The sequence below is a fragment of the Loxodonta africana genome, chromosome 3, assembly GCF_030014295.1.
Source record: "Loxodonta africana isolate mLoxAfr1 chromosome 3, mLoxAfr1.hap2, whole genome shotgun sequence".
Taxonomy (NCBI): Eukaryota; Metazoa; Chordata; class Mammalia; order Proboscidea; family Elephantidae; genus Loxodonta; species Loxodonta africana.
In genome coordinates this window covers 195,271,767-195,295,562 of record NC_087344.1, presented here as the reverse complement: position 1 = coordinate 195,295,562, position 23,796 = coordinate 195,271,767, and the positions used below count along the sequence as shown (strand labels likewise).

Genomic DNA, 23,796 nt, shown 5'->3' with positions numbered 1-23,796 from the left:
TGGTGTTTTTTTTTTGTTGTTTAGAATACACTAAGCAGGGTCAGCAAATGTGATTCCTAGACTCAAAATTGCTGAACTCTGCCTTTTTCTTTCAGTTCCCACCTTAGTCATTTTCACACTGTGCTCTTAGTTGTGGTGATTTTTGAAAAGCAGTGTTTGTTTATGTGTCTCCCAACCTTCTGTCACTACTTGAATTAATCTGTTTTCTCTATTGGGTTTTGCATAAGAATTCATTGAAAAAGGGTTCCCACTGCTTCAAAGATTTTCAGAAATCACTAATCCAGGTGACTGGGCAAGGTACTCAAACTCTGAATCCGAAGACATCAGTGTGGTCTTAGAGTTGTATTGCTTACACCGGAGTCACACACAGCTGCTCTGCCTTTCCTAATAGCCTGTGTTTTTTGAATAGGATGAAATTTGTAGTCATCTGAGGAAAGGAAGATGGCATGAGTGGTGTTTAAAACTCTCATTTTCCCCTTCCTTTCCTCACAGTGGAAACCCTGGTGGCGTAGTAGTTAAGTGCTACGGCTGCTAACCAAGAGGTCAGCAGTTCAAATCCGCCAGGCACTCATTGGAAACTCTCTGGGGCAGTTCTGCTCTGTCCTGTAGAGTCGCTATGAGTCGGAATCGACTCGACGGCAGCAGGTTTGGTTTTTGGTTTGGTTTTTCCTCACAGTTAGACCTTAGATTAAGTTAGAAGTTGCCACTTTAGCTCTAGAACATTCCCCCAGTGGTGATTGGAATATGATTTGGCTGTTGTTAAAGAGGAGAGTATAAGTATCTAATTGTAGGGATTAGATCACTTGAAGTGACCTGGTTATTTTATAACTGTCAACATGGCAGTCTTATACAATGAACTTTCTCAGGCACCCAGTATAGTAGCCCTGTTTTTTATCAGTTTTATACATGATTCCTGATAAATCTTGTCTCAAAGAATTCCTGTGACTACAAACAGTATTAAAATCATTAAAGGAAAAAAGTTAGAATACATTACAAGTAAAAGGTGACTGAGAACGCATAGATGATGACAATTCACACTTCTTCCCACTTCTTTCTCGATTCCTAGTGGATTTGATCTCAGTGATGAGTGTCGTAAATGGACGTTAGTGTGAAGGAACTTAGAATATAGGAGGAGGGAGGTAGTGATGCTTTCTTGAAGTGGAAAATGGTCCCAACTCCCCATCCGTAGTTCAGGGAGATTTTACTTAGTTTTCCATCTTGCCCTAAGAAAATGGCTAAACCAGCTCTTGATAGGAATGGTTGTTCTTTTTCCTTGTATTCAGTTTAGTTATGTGCTGTAACTAGTGGATTCCCATCCAACAGAATAGAGCCTAAGGTAGTTGTATCAGGCACATTTAAGTACAATCTGCCAATGTTTCCTTCCTGAGAACTTACTGTAAGCTTAGATTGTCCTGCAGTTCTTGACTTGTTTTGAAATACCTTTATTTTTGTGTGGCTTTAATCTTAATCTTTTTAAATTTCTTGTCCCTTACAAGTTTCCTTCTCAGAAGGTACTCTCTATATTTGTAATGAAAACACTTTGACCAAAGTAGGTGTCTGGGTCCTTTGATGTGATGATTTATTAGACTTAGGATGAAAAATCCTTCTGATTGCTATTTATGTTTCCTCCTCACCTGCCCATTCCTCATTGACATCCAGGAAGCCTGTCCAGCAGTCCAGAGGAGATGTCTGGAGCTGAGGAGGGGCGAGAGACATCCTCAGGCATTGAAGTGGAGGCCTCAGACCTGAGCTTGAGCTTGACTGGCGATGATGGCGGCCCCACTCGCACTAGCACAGAAAGTCGAGGCACAGACACAGAGAGCTCAGGTGAAGACAAGGACTCTGACAGCATGGAAGACACTGGCCATTACTCCATCAATGATGAAAACCGAGTCCATGACCGCTCAGAGGAGGAAGAAGAAGAAGAGGAGGAGGAAGAAGAGCAGCCTCGACGTCGTATACAGCGCAAGCGGGCCAACCGTGAACAGGACTCATCAGATGATGAGCGGGCCCTGGAGGACTGGGTGTCCTCAGAGACATCAGCTCTGCCCCGACCTCGCTGGCAAGCCCTTCCTGCTCTTCGGGAGCGGGAGCTGGGTTCAAGTGCCCGCTTTGTTTATGAGGCCTGTGGGGCAAGAGTCTTTGTGCAGCGTTTCCGCCTGCAGCACGGGCTTGAAGGGCATACCGGTTGTGTCAATACTTTGCACTTTAACCAGCGTGGCACCTGGCTGGCCAGTGGCAGTGATGATCTGAAGGTGGTGGTGTGGGACTGGGTGCGGCGGCAGCCCGTACTGGACTTTGAGAGTGGCCACAAAAGTAATGTCTTCCAGGTGAGGCAAGGGAGCAGAATAGCACTTGAGAAATCAGCCCAGGTTAGATAGGTCTGAGCTGCTGCCTGGAGTTGGAGCTGATAGTGAGTTGAGGTAGGAATTGGACATCAGGACTCCTGGCCCTACCTTGGCTCCCATAATGATTTAGAGGAATAAATACCCTGAAAGTTCCATAATAGCATTTTGTCTCCTTAAACATAAGGACTGTTAGAAGCCTCATTATAGGTAGGGTGCTTGAAACTCATTTAAAAACCAAACCCATTGCTGTCAAGTCAAATCGATTCTGACTCTGACTCATAGCGACCCTATAGGACAGAGTACAACTGCCTCATAGAGTTTTCAAGGAGTGCCTAGTGGATTCGAACTGCCCACCTTTTGGTTAGTAGCTGTAGCTCTTAAAACACTATGCCACCAGGGTTTCCCGAAACTTATTAAAAAAAAAAAACTCACTGCTGTCAAATCAGTTCCGATTCATAGCAACCCTATAGGTCAGAGTAGAACTGCCACATAGAGTTTCCAAGGAGCGCTTGGTAGATTTGAACTGCTTACATTTTGGTTAGCAGCTGTAGCACTTAACCGCTACTCATTAAAAAAACCAAACCCAGTGCCATCAAGTCGATTCCGACTCATAGTGACCCTGTAGCGCAGGGTAGAACTGCCCTGTAGGGTTTCCAAGGAGTGCCTGGCGGATTTGAACTGCCAACCCTTTGGTTAGTAGCTGGAGCACTTAACCACTACGCCACCAGTGCTTCCTGCTACTCATTACCCACCCCCCCCCCAAAAAAAAACCACCAAACTCACTGCTGTCGAGTCGATTCCGACTCATGGTGACCCTGTAGGAGAGTATTAAATGTGCTTTCTTAGGAGACAGTATGTTATAACAGCGTAGCCTCTTGAGTCAGACTGCCTGGGTTCAAATCTTGGCTCTTCCTCTCACTAGTTGTGTTCTTGGCCAAGTCTTAACCTCTGTTTTCAGTTTATCTGTAAAGTGGGGCTAATAATGCATAGAGCTATGAGGATTAAGTAATAATTGAGGCTAAACAGTTAGACCCATGCCTGGTACTTAATTAACATTTGATAAATATTACCTGGAAACGCTGGTAGCCTAGTGATTAAGAGCTAGGGTGCTAACCAAAAGGTTGGCAGTTTAATTCCATCAGGCCCTCCTTAGAAATGATACGGGGCAGTTTTACTCTATGAATATTATTATTACTCCCTGGAGATTTTACTCTTCACCCCCAGGCACCATGTTAGGGAGAAAAGGTACTAGCCGTTTTTCCCTAAGCATACTCTCTTTCCTTCCCCAGTATCCTCCTCAGTTTCCTTTTTTGTTTTGGTAGCAAATTTATGTTTGCTTCCCAAATCAAGATAGACTTTCCTGTTTGGTTTCTTTTCTTCCCTACTACGTGCAATTCTAGTGCACCTGAACTCTTAACTGTGTACTGTGAATTCAGGCTTCCAGAGCCACCTGAAATGCTCTCTTACGTCAAAGGGTGTTCTTTCTCTCCCTCTTTTTTAATTCCTGGTAGTAATTGCATTTTAGCAAACTGTGTAAGAGTGGGAAAGCTAAGTTTCCAGCCATTGCATTAGAAAAGAGGATGAGTTGGGGTCATCATCACATTTTTCCCTCTCATTCGTATTTTGACTTCTTTTTGTGTGTCTCTTTTTTCATTTTTATCACCCCAGGCCAAGTTCCTTCCTAACAGTGGTGATTCCACCCTGGCCATGTGTGCCCGTGATGGGCAGGTGCGGGTAGCAGAACTCTCTGCCACACAGTGCTGCAAGAATACCAAACGTGTGGCTCAGCACAAGGGAGCTTCCCACAAGGTAAGTAAGCTCATGTCCCAAATTTTGTGCAATCTAGAATCTTTGTGGAGCTCAGCCAAGGCCTCTTCCCCCATTTCTGCCCATTATTTCCACTTTGTTATACAAGGTGGAGCTGGTCGCCTGCCTCACCCTATTTCAATCCTAAATTTCACAGATAAGGAGGGAGAAAAATCAGCCAGTCTTATCTTCTTGGAAAGACAAATATTTGAGAGATCCCTAGATGATGAACATGGAACATTCACTTAATTATACCTAGACCCTGAGCTGTGGTTGGTTTGGAAATCTGGTGTTTCCTGTGCTTCCAAACCTCTACGTTTTAACAGTCCCAAAGTGCTAATGGTTGGTTTCTCATACGTGAGAGTTAAAGCTTTCCTGCTTTCAACTCTCATCTCACAAATAGCACTGTTTCTGGAAGCCTCGTTTTCAAGCTGGGAGTACACTCATGGTGGCATCCAGTGAGGAGCTAAGAGCTTCCCAGTCTTGGGGTAGGCACAGTGTTCTTCCATGCCATGGAGAGAGGATGATCCTCTCTTCTTACAAACTCTAAGCAGATCTGTGGGTGTCCTGGAGTGTCCCCTAGGGGTAATAATGAACTTCTAGGCCAGATGGCTCAGGAAATGTGAAAACACCTATTTCTTTGACTCTTAAGCCTACCCTCAACCCACTAGATAATTTCTAAAAAACTAATGTGTAGGAAATGAAAGTTGAACTCTTTCTCTTGGCACTTGAGGGCATGGAATAGATTTTGATTGAGGTGAGCCCTTAATACTGCTGTTTCCCTTTGGTATCTCCGTTCAGATCCTTCGGGGCCATAATTGAAATAGCAAGTCAGTTGTCCTTTTGCCTTGTATAGAATAAACAAGATATAAATAATTCATACAGAAGATGAGAGCATGGATTTAAATTATCTCCTTTTCTAATATTTTATAACAAAAGGGTAGACATTTTTCTTGCTAAGACATTTTAAATGGAGTCCTTTTTAAAGATAAAGGGATGAATTAGATGATCCCTAGTTCTACTCTTTAGAAACCTCATTCTTTCCCTTTTCTCCTTCAGTTGGCCCTGGAGCCAGACTCTCCCTGTACGTTCCTATCTGCAGGTGAAGATGCAGTTGTCTTCACCATTGACCTCAGACAAGACCGGCCAGCTTCGTAAGTGTAATAATAGTTTCTTGGCAGAACTGGAATCCTTGGCCTTGAAGATACTCCCTGTGACCTAGGCAGTGTTCAACTCTGTGGTCCATTAGAATAGTCCCTTTGTACCTATGCATGATAAGAGACAGTTTAAGGCTTAGAGGAATTCTTTATTTCCTTGTGGTTATTTGTTTCTCAGCAGCGAATTATTAGTCTACCTTTATTTCTAAAACAAGGTTCCGTTTACTTATATGTCTGCTTTAATTACTTGACGATCTTCTGTTCTCCATTTGCTTGGGTACAACTCAGCTTCTCCGCGAGAAGCAATGATGCTGTTTTGTGTACTCTACAAAGCAGCTTAGAGATAAGATCTTGTTCACATTTCAATTCTGTCACATATAGGAACACGCAGACAGTAAATCTTGAATATTGATAGCATAGTAGAGCTTTATATACTATAATCTATAATCGCAGCCAATTTTTACATGAATATGAGACTCATGGATAAATTATATCCCCTTTCAGCTGTGGTGTAGAACATAGCATCTTATTTACATCCAGGCAGACCTAGGTCAAATCTGAACTCAGGCACTACCAGTGATGTGATCTTGGGCAAATCTCTTAACCTTTCTGAACCTGTTTCTTCATCTTTACAATAGCGTAGTGTCTGGCTCTACGGTTTGAATTGATTATTTTTTTCAATTTTTACTGCTCTTTTTTAATTTATAAACACATTTTTGTTTAAGAGGTTTACGTGATAAAATGTGGATAAAGTGTAAATACCCCCACATGCATTGCCCCCATTTTTCTAGCTGTCAGTAACTATGGTTAAGTTTTGGAATATGTACCTGGCTAATGTGCACATACACTTTTCTACATGAGTGAGCTAACCGAAAGGTCGGCAGTTCAAATCCACCGGGTGCTCCTTGGAAACCATACGGGGCAGTTCTACTCTGTCCTATAGGGTTGCTATGAGTCGGAATCGACACGACGGCAACGGGTATATAAACTTAAAAAACAACACGTGTTGCTGTCGAGTCATTTCCAACTCATGGCGACCCTATGTCTGTCAAGAGTAGAACTGTGCTGTATAGGTGTTTTAGTGACTGATCTTTTAGAAGTGCATCACCAGGCCTTTCTTCTGAGGTACCTCTGGGTAGACTTGAACCTCCAGCTTTTCAGTTAGCAGCCAACCACATCAACAGTGCACCACCCAGGGACTCCATACGTAAACATGTTGTTAGTTGCCATCCAGTCGTCTCTGACTCATGGCAACTTTACGTATAACAGAGTGAAACATTGCCCAGTCCTGCGCCATCCTCCCAATTGTGGGTATGTTTGAGCCCGTATCGATATTTTTAAATTTTGTTTTTTTTCACATTGTAACATGTTTTAGAGATCTTTCTGTGTCAGATCGTAAAAAGGCCACCTCATCTTTAACCACAGCATATGTGTCATAGCATTGGTGTACGACAGTTTATTTAACCATCACCTCAGGTGGATATGTAGATTATTTACTGCATTGTTAGTCTCTAAAAATTATTGTAGCAAATCTCGTGTATGAATACTGGTGTTGATAAGAGATGTCACTGGTTTTACATAGCGTACAAGTAAAATGTAAGTTTAGGGGACAAAATCTAAAGGCTGATAGTTAGACTTATTTCTAGAGAGATAAGTATAGAAAAAGTTGTCCAGAAAGTCAAAAATGTTAATAACTACATAAATGATGGAAATGTTTTAGGTTTGGGGAAAGGATTACTGTTTACATACGACCTTCAAGAGGATGAAGGTTGGTAGTTAATAGGTTTATCCTGGAAAGGGTATCCCTGAAATGGAGTAAGGGCTATTATGGTAGGAACAGCCAAGTGGAAGCCATTAGAACTGCTCCTACCTAGGAAAATAGTAAACCAAAAGCAGTACCACATTTTTGGAGGGATTGCAGAGATTATTGCCACCATCAAGGACTTGAAGGATGCAGGGGTGGTGATTTCCACCACATCCACATTCAGCTCTCCTATTTGGCCTGTGCAGAAAACAGATGGATCTTGGAGAATGACGGATTATCAAAAACTTAACCAGGTGGTGACGCTGATTGCAGCTGGTGTTCCAGGTGTAGTTCATTGCTTGAGCGAATTACTACATCTCCTGGTGCGCAGCTATTGACCTGGCGAATGCCTTTTTCTCCATACCTATCTCAAAGGACCACCAGAAGCAGTTTGCCTTCAGCTGGCAAGGCCAGCCATACACCTTCACTTGCCTACCTCGAGGCTATATCGGTTCTCCAACCTTATGTCCTAATTTAGTCTGCAGGGACCTTATTGCCTTTCCCTTCCACAAGATGTCACACTGATTGATTACATTGATGACATTATGCTAATTGGACATAGCAAGGAAGAAATGTCAAGGACTCTGTATTTATTGGTAAAACACTTGGGTGCTAGAGGGTGGGAAATTAATCCCATGAAAATTCAGGGGCCTTCCACCTCAGTGACATTTCTAGGGGTCCAGTGGTGTGGCGCATGTCGAGATACTCCTTCTAAAGTGAAGGATATAAGTTATTGCATCTGGCTGCTCCCTCAACTAAAAAGGAGGCACAGTGCCGCAGTGGGCCTCTTTGGATTTTGGAGGCAACGTAGTCCTCATTTGGGTGTGCTACTCCAGCCTATTTATCAAGTGACTTGAAAAGCTGCTAGTTTTGAGTTGGGCCCAGAACAAGAGAAGGCTCTCCAACAGGTTCAGGCTGCTGTGCATGCTGCTCTGCCAGTCAAGTTGAATGATCTAACGGTCCAATGGTGCTTGAAGTGTCCGTGGCAGATAGAGATGGTGTTTGGAGTCTTTGGCAGGCCCCTATTGGTGAATCACAGCATAGGCCCCTAGGATTTTGGAGCAAAGCCCTGCCATCCTCTACAGATAAGTACTTTGCTTTTGAGAAACAGCTTTTGCTTGTTACTGGACCTTATTAGAGACTGAATGCTTAACCATGGGACACCAAGTCACCATGCAAGCTTAGCAGCCCAGGTTGCATGAGGAAGTGGCTAAGATGCCCATGGTCTCTATTCCTGTCACATTACCTTCCATCTCCCAGTCTGCACGTATGGCCTCATGGGGAGTTCCTTATGACCAGTTGACTGAAGAAGAGCAAACTTGTGCCTGACTTACGGGTGGTTCTCCACAATATGCAGGTACCACTCGAAAGTGGATGGCAGCAGCACCATAGCCCCTTTCTGGGACCTCTCTGAAGGACAGTGGTGAAGGGAAATCCTCCCAATGGGCAGAACTTCGAGCAGTGCACCTGGTTGTTCACTTTGCTTGGAAGGAGAAATGGCCAGATGTGCGACTGTATACTCATTCATGGGCTGTGGCCAATGGTTTGGCTGGATGGTCAGGGACTTGGAAGAAACATGATTGGAAAATTGGAGACAAGGATTTATGGGGAAGAGGTATGTGGATAGATCTCTCCAAATGGGCCAAAGAAGTGAAGATACTTGTGTCTCATGTGAATGCTTACCAGAAGGTGACCTCAGCAGAGGATGATTTTAACAATCAAGTGGATAGGATATGTGTGTTCTGTGGAAACCACTAATCCTCTTTCCCCAGCTACTCCCATCATTGCCCAGTGGGCTCATGAACAAAGTGGCCATGGTGGCAGGGATGGAGGTTATGCATGGGCACAGCAACATGGACCTCCACTCACCAAGGCTGACTTGGTTACAGCCATTGCTGAGTGTCCAGTTTGCCAGGAGCAGAGACCAGCACTGAGTCCCTGATATAGCACTATCCCTCAAGGTGATCAGCCAGCAACTTGGTGGCAAGTTGATTACATTGGCCCACTTCCATCATGGAAAGGGCAGTGTTTTGTCCTTACTGGAATAGACAATTAATCTGGATATGGATTTGCCTTCCCTGCATGCCATGCTTCTGCCAGAACTACCATCCATGGACTTATAGAATGTTTTATCCACCAAGGGACTTAGTTCACAGCAAATGAAGTGTGGCTGTGGGACCATGCTCATGGAATTCGCTGGTCGTATCGTGTTTCCCATCATCCTGAAGCAGCTGGCTTGATAGAAATGGAATGGCCTCTTAGAGAGAATTATGGCACCGGCTAGTGACAGTACCTTGCTGGGTTGCGGTAATGTTCTCCAGGAGGCTGTATGTGCCCTAAATCAGCATCCAATATATGGTATTTTTTCTCCCGTAGCAAGGATTCATGGGTCCAGGAATCAAGGGGTGGAAATGGGAGTGGCACCACTCACTATTATCCCTAGTGACCTGCTTGCAAGATTTTTGCTTCCTGTCTCCTCAGGCATATGGTCTGCAGGCCTAAAGGGCTTAGTTCCAAAGGAAGGAATGCTCCCACCTAGAGACACGTCACTAATTCCATTGAACTGGAAGCTAAGAATGCCACCTGGCCACTTTGGGCTCCTTATTCCCCTGGATCAACAGGCAAAGGAGTTACCATACTGGCTGGCGTGATTGATCCAGACTGCCACAGAGGAAATCGGATTGATATTACATAATGGAGATAAAGAAGAGTATGTCTGGAATGCAGGAGATCCCTTAGGGCGGCTCTTAGTACTACCATGCTCTGTGATTAAAGTCAATGGAAAACTGCAGCAACCCAGTTCCAACATGACTGCTAATGGCCCAGACCCTTCAGGAATAAAGGCTTGGGTCATCCCACCAGGCAAAGAACCTCAACCAACTGAAGTGCTTGCTGGGGGCAAAGGGAATGCAGAATGGTTGGTGGAAGAAGGTAGTTCTAAATGCCAGTTACGGCCACATGATCAGTTGCAGAAACGACTAATTGTTATGAGTATTTCTGCTTTGTATGTGTGCATCAAGTATTTTTGTTTTCTTCACTTAAACAAAATATAAGATGTAAATGGGACTACGGTGTTTTTGTGTGTTGTATCATGTTAGGCACAAGTATTATTTTGTAATTGTGTTTATTCAGAGATTACATATGGTTTGGGGAGTTGTGTACAGATGTAAAGTTGACAAGGGGTAGACTGTGATGGTTAAGATTGTGTGTCAGCTTGGCTGGGCCATGATTCTCAATGTTTTGGCAGTTGTGTACTGTTGTGATCATGTCCTTGTTGAAATTTAATTTGTGATCAGCCCCATGATGGAATCTACTGAGTGGTACTGGCGGGGGTGGGGTCTGTGGTGGCTCACTGCCCCCTCAGCCTTCATCTCTCCACCTTCTGCCACCTACTTCCTTCCTCCTTGCCTTGCAAAGTTTGTTGGCATGTTCTGGATCCAGAAGCTGTTTTGTCTGACCTCTGGTTCTTGGGACTTGAGCTAGCAGATTACTTGTCTACCTTGGGATTCGTCAATCTTCACGGCCTGTGAACAGGAGTCCTGCTCCCTGACATGCCTATCTTGGATTGGCCAGCCCCTGCAGCTGTGTGAATCAGGAGAAACCTTGGGGTCTTGCCTGCCAACCTTGGGGATTCCTTGATCTTCACTGCCTGTGAGCAGGAGCTCTGCTCTCCGACCTGCTAGTCTTGAGTTCACCAGCTTCTACAGCTCCGTGAATTGGAGAAGGCCTCTCTCCTGATCTGAGAGCTTGGGACGTTTCAATTCCTATGATTCCATGAGCTGTTTCCTTGATATAAGTCTCCGTGTATGTATTAATACGCAATATTGGTTTTGCTTCTCTAGAGAATCCAGCTTAAAACAGTTAACATTTACTTAAATGTTGGAAATGTTTTAGGTTTGGGGAAAAAATTACTGGTTACTTGCGACCTTCAGAGGATGAAGGTTGGTAGAAAATGGGTTTATACTGGAAAGGGTACAAATGTGGGTGACAAGCAATCAGCCTTCTAGTACTAGCTCTGCTCTGGTAGAGTTGTAAAGTAGAATGAGTTCTTATCCCATGGATCAGGTTCAAAGGGAAAAACCACTGTTAGGCCACAAGGAATTGGGCAGAGCAAATGACTTCAACAGTTTATTGAATTTGGAGTGAAATGATGTAGACAGAAAATCTGGCTGAGAGTTGACCGAGATGAATTGAAGTATAAGCCATAATAGAAGGGATAGAAAGTAAAGGGAGGAATATAGGAGAAGCTTAGAGTAGGAGGTCCGAACCCTGGCTTGGGAGGAATAAGTGACAGTAAGCCTTCAAGAAGTTTTTGCTTTAGGGTTTGAAGTAGTAGTACCGGCTGGAGTGACATGGAGAGGCTGAATGTGAAGGTCATGGCCAGAAAACCAAGTTGTCCTTATGTGTTAATTGGTGCCTGGACCAGCTTGTATCAGAGGCATTTTTTTGTGTGAAATTGGCATGAGAAGTTTTTCTTTTGCATGTATGTGTTAGCTCAGTCCCTGGTAGCTGGTGAAATTGGCCAACATCTTAGGAAGACAGTTTGACTTGGAGCTGTGGGTGTGGTGTTCTTTAGCCCAGAGGAATCTTGCAGTCTGCTCTATACTTATTTTTTTTCCCTTTTTGCTGAGTATATACCTGCTCATTAATTTTAAGGTAAAATTGGTTTTGTATGCTGCCTTTCTCTGATGTGAAGAAGATTTTTTTCCCCTATTATTGCCATGATTAATCATTTTTGTAGCTTCTTTGCATGTTCCCCAGCAGGGGCAGATTAACTAGTAAGCAGGGTACGAACAGGCTTAATTGTGTTTACTTACTAATCTGTAGTGCCCAATTTCACCTGTTTTTCAGAGACGTGGTAAAACTCTGCTACAGATTAGCAAGTAAGCACATACCTTACTTATTGAGTAATCTGTCCGTAATCAACCCCAAGAGCTTAAAACACTCTGCATTTATCTCTTGGGAGAGAGCTTTATTTGTTTTAGGTGAATAAATTGAGGCATAGAAAGATTGAGCTCTCTTTGTCAGGATCATGTAACTGTAGCGCCAGTACTTCATAACCTGTACCCCTTAGTTTCTTCATTTTGCTTCTACAGGGTAACCTTTCTATTTTTGTGACCCTGGCCTTTTGAAAATCTGAGTTGCTGAGAAAATGAGATGGCCCTATGAAAAGGAGTAGATCAGCTCCTATCCCATTCCCTGTCTAAAACCCTGGTTAGAGCAGCCACTTCTCCACAGCTAGTTTTGTTTCTGAAACTATTAGTCTTTTGACATGTTTTCTGCCTGGTGTTTTTAAGGGTTTTTTTTTCCCCCCACTAAGAACATTAATTTTCAGTGACCCCTGTATATTACACTTTTAATGGAAGACTACAGAGATTTTAAAAGTAAATAAAATCTCTCCCCTTTGCCTAAAGCTGTTCTAGGCTGGAGTGACTTTGACCATGTAGACAGGATGCTAAAATAGTTTCTTTACAAAGAAACTTGTTGTCATGGTTATATTTCAGTTCCCATAGCATCAAAAACAAGTAAATCCATAGAATTAAAAACAAAAGCTAAAACCCTCTTCCCTCCTACATTTTTGTTATTTCTTTCCTGTAAACTAATTTTCATAGCACCGTGCGTTTGACTGGTTGGACGCTTAGATCTAGGGAGAGTATTCACAGTGCCACCCTTAGGCTAGAAAACAATTCTTGGCTGTTTAGCCAGATTGTTCTGTCTCAGTCTCTCGTATTGTTTTCTAGACCCTATTCTTAAATTTTGGAACTACGGGCTTATTTAAGAAGCAAATGGCTGTGAATGAAATAAGAGTACGTAGCACTGGTGTCATTAGCCCCAGGCGACTCTGGTTAGGCCGTATTCCCACCTGAATCTTCGGTGTCCCTGAGATTGAACTTGGCCGTAGGATACAAGGAAGTGCCTCATTCCTGTTGCTGCTATGACTAGGTGTTGAGTAGTGATTTAGGGAAGCAGCCTGGGCAGGAGAGGGGAAGCATTGGTGCGGAGAGGAATCCTCAGTTCAGATACATAGCGTTTCACTAAGGTGAAGCTGGTCGAACTGCCTAAACCGTGCACATAACCCCCTTAACTGCCCTTCTGGATTTATTTTCTGTTCTAAATGTGCACTGAACCGTGATTTTACCTCTTTACACATGTTCAGAGGGAAATAAAACATACACAGTGGGTTTGCTTTACCTCCTGAAATCTCTGGGGTTTCCTCAGGACACCATGCCCTCCTGTGGATCACGTTCCTGGGGTACACCCAGAAGAAGAATTCAGAAATGGTTGTCCAGCATTACAGATAGCTGTCTTTGTATGAACTCCGAATTTGCTTCAGATAAGGGAAGAAGAGTGCTGTATTCCTGTGGACTACCGTTGTGCTAGAAAGCTGTGGCTTGTCATTTTTCAGTGTTCATTTTTAAAGCTGAGATTTGGTGACATTTTTTTGAAATCCAGGAGCTAGATTGTGCCTTAAAGATCTTTTTTAGCCTGCTGTTTCTCTGATTCCTCCAACCCTTTCCCTGCTCCAGGTGATTGGGAAGACGTATTTAGAAATAAAAGATAGGAAGGCATGGGGCATATTGTCTGTTCAACAATTGTTACTGTGTTGAATTCTCATTAAACTGAAGCCTCATGAGGAGTAATACTTTCATATACCTTTAGCCTTTATTTCTTGGGGAACACTAGAAAATGACTTCACTACATGTTTTTTTTTTTTTTTTCCAATCCCCAAAGTAGTAAATGTATGTGGTATTAGGTTTTGTCTTTTTGTTGTTGTTCCAAAATTAAAAAACAAAAAGCTTTTTCTTTCTTTCCAAATAAGAATCTGTTTGCTTTTTTATGAGTTATTTCTGCATTACTCCGCTCTCAGTTGCTGTCACCATCGGAATCTTTTGGAGAATATAACTTTGTCTGCTTTTCTGCCCTTAAAGGAAACTGGTGGTGACAAAAGAGAAGGAGAAGAAAGTGGGGCTGTATACAATCTATGTGAATCCCGCCAATACCCACCAGTTTGCAGTAGGCGGGCGAGATCAGTATGTAAGGTGAGTCTGTGGCTCTTTTGTGTCTTTGAGACTCTGATGCTTTGTATACTGCTAGCTATTCCCTTACTGAATTGCCTAGGACCATCTTGACTTTTTTACCATCTACCAAAGAGCTTAAGCTCCTCCTCCTGAGGCATTCAGTTCCCTAAGGTAACAATCTCCAAGGGACAGCTTTACAGAAGATAGATTATCAGGTTATAGAATGGTTTAATGAGTTGTCCGAGGTCTCCACATAGCAGTGAAGGCATAAACCCACCTTTACCAGCAAGTAAACCTTAGTAGGAAGGGTGGTGAGACTTTGTTTTATGTACTTTGGACATGTGATCAGGAGGGACTAGTCCCTAGAGTAGTACATCATGTTTGGTAAAGTAGAAGGTCAGTAAAAAGAGGACCCTCAATGAGGTGAAGTGACACAGTGGCTGCAACAGTGAGCTCAAGCGTAGCAGCGATCGTGAGGATGGCGCAGGACCAGGCAGTGTTTCATTCTGTTGTACAGGGGGCCGCTATTAGTTGGCACTGACTCGACAGCACCTAACAGCAACAACGTCGGCAAGTGCTGTGTTAGTAAATATCTTCTACTATTTTTCAGGTATAAATTAACATACGCTAGAAATTTTGAATGCTGGTTTTAGATTCAGAAATAGCTTGACTTGGGAGCACTCAGTGTGAACTCAGTGTTTGGCTCTAACTGCCCTGACCACTTCACTTTATCTGTAGTGATAAATCTTAGTTACTGTGAACATCTGTTGTAACTGATAATTGAGTCACGTCCTGAGACGTGAACAGAGCTTATGGATTCAGGCCCCATAATATCCGGTTAGCCTTTTTCTGATCCTTAATCGTAAACTGTGTCCTGTTCCTACCCAGTTGGCCTGTTTTAGCTGTATTTCTTTGGTTGCTGCTAGGAGTATCATCAGTTTGAAAGGGAGGAGGGGGAGGATTGCAAGCAAAATTAATAGCTTTTTGCATTCTTTTTTTTCTTTTGGGCCAAACCTGGGAAGCTTTTTGCTTTCTGGGTGGTGGGTAAAAAAAACATCATCTTCCGTTAACTACAGGCATACTTCATTTTATTGCATTTTGCTTTATTTGTACCTCGCAGATACTCTTTTTTCCAAATTGAAGGTTTGTGGCAACCCTGCATCGAGCAAGTCTATCGGCGCCATTTTTCCAATAGCCTGTGCTCACTTCGTGTCTCTGTGTCACATTTTGGTAATTCTCGCCGTATTTCAAACTTGTTCGTTATTGTTATATATGCCGTGGTGATCTGTGATCAGTGATCTTTGATGTTACTATTGTAATTGTTTGGGGTGCCATGAACCGTGCCCGTGTAAGGTGACGAACTTAATTGATAAATGTTGTGTGTGTTCTGACTGCTCCACTGTCTGGCTGTTCCCCGGGCTCTCTCCCTCTCCTCGGGCCTCCGTATTGCCTGAGACACGACAATATTTAAATTAGGCCAGTTAATAACCCCTCAGTGGCCTCTAAGTATTCAAGTGAAAGGAAGGGTTTTAGTTTAAATCAAAAGCTAGAAATGATTAAGCTTAGTAAGGAAGGCACGTCAAAAGCTGGGATAGGCCAAAAGCTAGGCCTCTTGTGCCAAACAGTTAGCTGAGTTATGAATGCAAAGGAAAAATTCCTGAAGGAAATTAAAAGTGCTACTCCAGTGAACACACGAATGATAAGAAAGAAAAACAACCTTATTGTTGATAGGGAGAAAGTTTTAGTGGTCTAGATAGAAGATCAGACCAGCCACAACGTTCCCTTAAGCCAGAGCCTAATCCAGAGCAAGGCCCTAACTCTCTTCAAATCCGTGAAGACTGAGAGAAGTGAGGAAGCTGCAGAAGAAAAGCTTGAAGCCGGCAGAGGCTGGTTCACGAGGCTCGAGGAAAGGAGCCGTCTCTCTAACATAGAAGTGCAAGGCGAAGCAGCAGGTGCTGCCGCGGAAGCTGCGCCAAGCTGTGCCAGGTCTTGCTGAAGCATTCGGTGAAGGCGGCCACACTAAACAGTAGGTTTCCAGTGTGGATCAGACAGCCTCATGCTGGAAAAGATGCCATCTAGGACTTCCGTAGCTGGAGGAGAAGGCAGAGCCCGGCCTCAGAGGGCGGACTGACTCTCCTGTTGGGGGCTGATACCACTAGTGACTTGAAGCTGAAGGCTGCTCATTTACCATTCTGAAAATTCTAGGGCCGTTAAGAATTATGCTAGGTCTGCTCTGCCTTTGCTCTGTAAATGGAACAACAAAGCCAGGATGGTACCACATCTGTTTACAACATGGCTTACTGAATATTTTAAGCCCACTATTGAGACTGACTGCTCAGGAAAAAAGATTCCTTTCAAAATGTTACCACTCATTTACAATGCACCTAGTCACCCAAGAGCTCCGATGGAGGTGAACAAGGAGATTAATGTTTTCATGCCAGCTAACACACCATCCATTATACATTATACACCCCATGGATCAAGGAGTAATTTTGACTTTCAAGTCGTTATTTAAGAAATACATTTCATAGGACAGTAGCTGCCATATAGTGATTCTTCTGATGGATCTGGGCAAAGTAAATTGAAAACCTTCTGGAGAGGACTCACCATTCTGCATGCCCTTAAGAACATCTGTGATTCGTAGGAGGAGGTCAAAATATCAACATTAACAGCAGTTTGGAAGAAGTTGATTCCAGTCCTCGTGGATGACTTTGAGGGGTTCAAGACTTCAATGAAGGAGGTAACTGCAGATATGGTAGAAATAGAAGAGAACTAGTATCAGAGGTGGAGCCTGGAGGCGTGACTGAATTGCCGCAATCTCATGGTAAAACTTCAGTGGATGAGGAGTTGCTTCTTATGGATGAGCAAAGAAAGTGGCTTCTCAAGATGGAATCTACTGGTGAAGATGCTGTGAGCATTGTTGAAGTGACAACAAAGGATTTAGACTATTACAGCCACAGGGTTTGAGAGGACTGACTCCAGTTTTGAAAGAAGTTCTACTGTGGGTAAAATGCTATCGCACAGCATCGTATGCTACAGAGAAATCTTTTGTGAAAGAGAGCCCATCAAGGTATGTAAGTTGTTTTTTTTAGACATAATGCTATTATACACTTAATAGACTACAGTGTAGTGTAAACGTAACTTTTAAAAACACTGGGAAACCAAAAAATTTGTGTGACTTGCTTTATTGCAGTGGTCTGGAACTGAACCCGCAATATTTCTGAGGTATGCCTGTATCTTGAGATTAATTTTACTAATAAGAATCATAGGGATAGAATTAAGTTTATAGAAAATATGAGCTGTGACCTTACCTGTTCATAAATCCTGCCACGAGAGAATTGGATGACCTTGTTCTCTTCTTCCTATGCTTCCCTTGCCTTCACAGTTCCTTTCCTCTATTTACCACTTGTCAAATACATAGCAATAGTTGTTTTTTTTTTTTTAATTAGAGATTGTTGATCAAAAAGTTGTAGTTGTCAGAACTTTCAGGGGAAGGATACCCTCTCCATATCAGTCATTCACTGAAATTTCCACCTGGGGCTTCCTAGTTAGAGCTCTAGGTTGCTGTGTCCCTAGAGAATTCTATCACCAGGACCTAGATGTTTGGAGGGAAATAGAAGAATTGACGGTGTTGAAAACTGCAGTTGATAATGCCTTATTCCAGAGCTGATACTTCCCAGGATTAGAGTGACCTGAAAATTAGTTGTAGCATTTCAGACAATAGGAGAGATACTTATATCTTCTGTCTCCTGTCAGCCTCCGTATCCTCTGTTCCTTTGTACGTCTCAAGTTCTCAGCAAATAACAGGATATTTACTTGGCAGAAGCAGGTGCAGATTTTGAAGCATGCTGATACTGCGTGAGCAGTCAGTCCTTTCAGCACTCCAACTCTTCTCGGACATTATGCATCTGGTCACCCTCAACTTCTCTGGCACCTCTTCAGTTCAGCCAACTGAACATTTTGGGATTTCCTCCTTTCTGATTCCTTCTTTGAAGAACCTGAAAGGACACTAGATTAAGAGCAGGTGGAGAAAAACTGATGGTGAGGAGAGATGAGAGAGACTTAGAGTAGCTAGTGGGTACCTGAAGGCCTGTGGATAAAGGTGCAGTAAGTAAAGGTATTGGAAGGGTGCTGAAACCATACTTTATTTCATTTAAAATCTCAAGGGTCTCTGAGTGAAATAAGTCAATCACAAAAGGACAAATATTGTGTAAGACCACGACTATGGAAAGGTTTACACACAGAAAGAAGCCATCTTTGATGGTTATAAGGGAAGGGAGGGACAGGGATGGAAAAACACTAAATAAACAATAGATAAGTGGTAACTTTGGTGAAGGGTAAGACAGTACATAATACTGGGGAAACCAGCACAACTTGTACAAGGCAAGGTCACGGAAGCTCCATAGACAGATCCAGACTCACTGAGGGACCGAATTGCTGGGCTGAGGGCTCTGGGGACCATGGTCTCAGGGAATATCTAGCTCTATTGGTATAACATAGTTTATAAAGAATATGTTCTACATTCTACTTTGGTGAGTAGCATCTGGGGTTTTAAAAGCCTGTGAGCAGCCATCTAGGACACTCCACTGGTCTTACCCCTTTGGGAGCAAGGAGGAATGAAGAAAACTAAAGATACAAGGGAAAGATTAGTCCAAAGGGACTAATGGACCACATCTACCATGGCTTCCACTATACTGAGTCCAGAATAACTAGATAGTGCCCGGCTGCCACCACTGACTGCTCTGACAGGGATCACAATAGAGGGTCCCAGATAGAGCTGCAGAAAAATGGAGAACAAAATTATAACTCACAAAGACCAGACTTGCTGTTCTGACAGAGACTGGAGAAACCCTGGGAGTATGGCCCCCCAGACACCCTGTCAGCTCAGTAACGAAGTCACCCCTGAGGTTCACTGTTCAGCCAAAGAGTGGACAGGAAAGCTGGTAGTAGGAAACCCAGGGTTGAGAATGGAGAGCATTGACTTGTCTTGAGGTTGTTAACTAGTGTCATAAAACAATACGTGTACTGTTTAATGAGAAACTAGTTGGTTCTGTAAACCTTCATCTAAAGTACAATAAAAAAGAAAATGTCAAGGATCTGCCCTATGCCCAGAAAATGGGGGCAATTCATATTCATCTTTGTATCAGCATTGCCTAGCATAGGAGTTGGCACACTGCTTATGATTAAATTTTTACTGGAACACAACCATGGCCATTCATTTACATATTGTCTGTGGCTGCTTTCATGTAGCAGAGACTGGATGGCCTGCAAGCTTAAAATATTTGCTTTAAGAAAAAGTTTGCCAATCGTGGTCTAGCATCATACCTAAAATACAGTGGGTTCTTAATAAATACTGGAGCCCTTGTGGAGCAGTGGTTAAGAGCTCAGCTGCTAACGAAAAGTTCAGCAGTTTGAATCCACCAGCTGCTTCTTGGAAATCCCGTGTCCTGTAGGGCCGGTATGAGTCAGAATTGACTCAGCCACATTGAGTTTGGTTTTGTTTTTTTGGTTTAATACTAAGGAGCCCTGGTGGTGCTATGGTTAAGCTGCTCCATGGGAGAAAAGACCTGGCAATCTGTTCTTGTAAAGATTACAGCCTAGGAAACCCTTACAGGGTCTCTCTGTATCGGAATTGACTCAATGGCACACAAGAATAAATACTTAAGGAAGAAAGGGAAGGATATACCCGAAAGGAAGAAGGGCAAAGAGCATTAGATACTGAGAAACACAGATTGGTCCACATACTGAAAAGCACCCTGTAGAGCTTAAATATTTAGTTTTTTTTTTTTTTAACAAAATTGCTGACTTGCAGTTTATGATGGCTTAGTGACATTTAAGAGCTATTGGTTTAGACTTAGGTTTGAGAAAAAAAATTTTTTTATTGTCAGCTGATAAACTTGCTGAGGGGTGGCAGCAGTCTTTTTTTTTTTTTTTTAGTTCATTCAGCAAACATTTCCTAGATATTCTCTTTATGCACTTTATGCAGGGTATTAAGCAAGGGACTGTGGAGACTACAAAGATATCTTCATTAATTTATTCATTAATTCAGCCACATTTACTGAACATTTGATCTATGCTAGATACACATTCTGCTAGACATGGTCTCTGTCTTCAAGGAATATTCTGGAGAAACAGGTATCTAAAGATTAAAAATATGAAGTAATTTACCCAGTGTTACTCGGCTAGTAAGTAGCAGAGTTAGTATTTGAACTCAGGTGAGACTCCTAAAATACAGTGTAAACATCTTACTATGCTGTTCTTCCTCACAGAGGAGATATCAAGGACGAATGGGAAAATAGCATTTCAGGTAGAGGGAACAATATGTGTGGAAGTAAGATACAAGATGTGAAAGGAGCGTGGAACGTTCAAGGAAGTATCACTTCTTTTGTCATTTTATTTTTTCTTTGGTATACTGTGTAAGATCTTTGAAGAAGAGTGGTGTCGGCAGCTGTACTACGGAATTTTGAGTAGTACAAAATTACTGAAGAGGTGTTATAAACAGGAAATTTACGTGAAATCTTGCATTTTAGCCATAAATCTGGTGACAGTATGAGCAAGGAAATAAGGATACTGCAACAGCCTAGGCAAAAAATGGCAGGAGGTGGAGAAAAGGTATAGTCAAGAAATATATCTAGGGAGTAGAATTGACAGGAAAGAAATTAGCTGTATAGGAGAAAAAGGATTTGGTTTCTGGTTTGACCACCTGAATTTAGGGTACTACCATTGGTTTAGAAAAAATGAGCCCCTGTGGTGCAGTAGTTCAGCACTTGGCTCCTGACTGAAAGTCCGCGGTTCGAACCCACCAGTGGCTCCTTGGGAGAAAAGACCTGGTGATGTGCTTCCGTAAAGATTACAGCCTGGAAAACCCTATGGGGCTGTTCTGCTTTGTTGTCACATGGGGTCACTGTGAGTCAGAATAGACTCGATGGCACCTAACAACAACATATCTCTGTTTAGGTGACAGCTAAAGCATGAGTAGTGCAATTTGATCAGCAGAGCGAAGTGCAGAGCAGGATTCCCCTGTTCCCCCATTTCTGGGCCTTTGATCTCTTCGAATACAGTGAAAACTGGTCCCTTCTCCCCAGAAAAATGCACATAGCAAAAATTTCTTCACATTTCAGGGTGTTCACATACTACGTAGATTCCAGGTTTAAAACCTTTAGTCTATTGTAAGAGCAGAACTTAGGACCAGGTCTTTGGGGAACATCAGTGTTTAAGGGATAGACGGGAGATGAGCCCATGAACAACACTGAGGGAGGAGGGGTTGGACATTAAGGAGAAAAGGTGTTTCAGGGAAGAAGTCGTGAACGTCAAGCCAAGACAAAAAGGCCTGAAAAGTATCTTGTTGGCTTTGGCAGTTAGGTTACTGATGACTTCAGAGGAGTTTGAGTGGTGAGGTAAAGGCCAAACCCATATTGGGATGGGCTGAGAAGTGAGGAGGAAGCGAGGACGTGGAAGTATTGAAGGTAGGTGGTTCTTTTCAGTAATTTCATTGCACAGAGAAGAGGAAGCAATAAGAAGGGACAGTCAGTAGAATGAGGATTTTTTAAAAATGGGGAGACAGTAATGAGGAAGAGGTTGAGCAATAGACTAATCAAACAAGGTCCCTGAAGGGATGAGATTAAGAATGGCTGTGGAAAAATTAGGCTCTGAGACTGGAGGAGACTGATGTGTAAGGACAGGCACTGGATCCATCTGGCTTCTTACTGTGCTTCCCGCATCTAGTATAATACTTGACATATGCAACATTTGAATGGGGGATTAATTTCGAAAAGCCTGGGTTGGAGAGAGGAGAGAAGGTGAGAGGAATTTGATGCTTAATGAGAAGGGGAGAGGGAGTGGTTTATAATAGTTGTTATCAGATACAAGAGGGAGAACTGGCCAAATAAAAAGATTTCAAGGATGGATTAAAGACTTGCTGACTTCTGTAAAGCATGGTCTCTACCTGTGAGTAATAAACCCTATTGGGAGGTAACATAACATGAAAAAAAAAAAAAAAGCTCTATAATGTTAATTGTTTTAGTGAAAAATGAACAGTAATTTAAAAATTGAGATAAGCCACTTCGAACTAACATAACTGAAGATTGCCATCTGAAATAGGAAGACCTGGATGAAAGAGTTAGGGGCTGGAAAGGGATTGAGGAAGGAGGACCTTCAAGGTAGGAGGAAGAAAATGAGCCAGAAGCTTGGTTGGGAAAACATCCTTATTCTGCCATTACTTCCTTCCGGCTGACTGTTGTCCCTGCTACTATATTGCTTTGCCACTCTTCAAGGGGATCTGCTTGTAAGTTTTGACATTTTCATTGCTTCTTCACCACAGGATTTATGACCAGAGGAAAATTGATGAGAATGAGAACAATGGAGTACTCAAGAAATTTTGTCCTCATCACCTGGTAAGATTCATAAAGGGTCAATGGCTCCAAGCATCCCTGACTTGCCCCGAGGCTGCCCCGAACTTGTTGGAATGGTAGGAAAGCCTTGGACTTCTGAGTCGGACAGCTGGATTTGAATCCTGCCTCTACCATTTACCAGTTCTGTGATTTTGGGCAGTCACTTCACCTCTCTTAGCCTGTTTCCTTATTGACAAAACGAAGATAACAATAACTGCCTTGTACCATGATGGTGAAGCCTTAAAAAGATAATGTATATGTAAAATGCCTAGCACACAGAAGACACACAACAGAAATCCCTAGGACTTGTCCCCCTGAGGTGGTCACATTTCATTGGTTGTACTCCTGTCTCTGTCTTTCTCTCTCAGTCTCTGGAGAAAATATAGGGGACTTTGAAGGAAAACCCGTTTCCTGAAGGTGGTATAACAAATGGGGGGGTGGGGCATCAGTCAGTATCTGCTCCTTATTGCAGGTGAACAGTGAGTCCAAAGCAAACATCACCTGTCTTGTGTACAGCCACGACGGCACAGGTACGTGAGCAGGGCCCAGCTCCTAGGCTGGCACGCCCCCTCTGTCCAGGGAGCTGCTGAGCCAGTGAGGCATGTGCCCTCCAGAGCTCACCACTGTGCTATAGCTCCAGGTGGAGCAGCTGGGGACTAGTTGCTGATGGTGAGCAGTAGCGGGAGGATGCAACAGATGACCCACGGAGATGCCAGCCATCATTTGCAGAATGCTGTAGGTGATGTTTGGCAGGGCCTGTCCTGAAGCCCAGGCTACTTGCCTGAGCAGATTCTTACGCCTTTGACTCATTGTTGAGTTAATAGGTGTGATCTTCCTGAGAGTTCTGCTACCCCTAGGTTGGCAGTGTGTTCCTAGCCAGTCCTAGACAACCTGACTTGCCTGCCTTTCTGAGTAAGATGGGTGCTACACTGGGGTATTAGGAGGGGGCACTACTGGCAAGAAGCCCCACCCCAAATCCCAACTCCTGGTCCCAGCTTTTTTCAGCCTTTGCCTTCACTGCTGTGTGCTTGTTCTTGGCAGAGCTCCTGGCCAGTTATAATGATGAAGACATTTACCTCTTCAACTCCTCTCACAGCGATGGGGCCCAGTATGTTAAGAGATATAAGGGCCACAGAAATAATGCCACAGGTGAGGCTGTCTTCCTAGGTTTCCATGGCCCAAATCTCTTTGCTTGGAGAACCACAGTATTTTGTTTAGTTTGTGCAAATATGAACTACCTGAAGGAATAGGTTGCCTGTCACCGTGGGCAGT

The 23,796-nt window shown here is 43.2% G+C and overlaps 1 protein-coding gene across 7 annotated transcripts in view; it reads left to right on the top strand.

Annotated features, from left to right (window-relative positions):
• Positions 1-23,796, top strand: part of DCAF8 (DDB1 and CUL4 associated factor 8) — a 50,467-nt gene that overhangs the window by 18,191 nt on the left and 8,480 nt on the right. For all 7 annotated transcript variants that reach the window (XM_010594876.3, XM_023554163.2, XM_003415183.3 and 4 more), the window contains 7 exons: positions 1,660-2,330; positions 4,017-4,157; positions 5,214-5,308; positions 14,045-14,155; positions 22,455-22,527; positions 22,997-23,054; positions 23,566-23,673. In XM_010594876.3, coding sequence (XP_010593178.1) covers positions 1,660-2,330; positions 4,017-4,157; positions 5,214-5,308; positions 14,045-14,155; positions 22,455-22,527; positions 22,997-23,054; positions 23,566-23,673 — 1,257 coding nt within the window. The remainder of the gene's footprint in view (positions 1-1,659; positions 2,331-4,016; positions 4,158-5,213; positions 5,309-14,044; positions 14,156-22,454; positions 22,528-22,996; positions 23,055-23,565; positions 23,674-23,796) is intronic.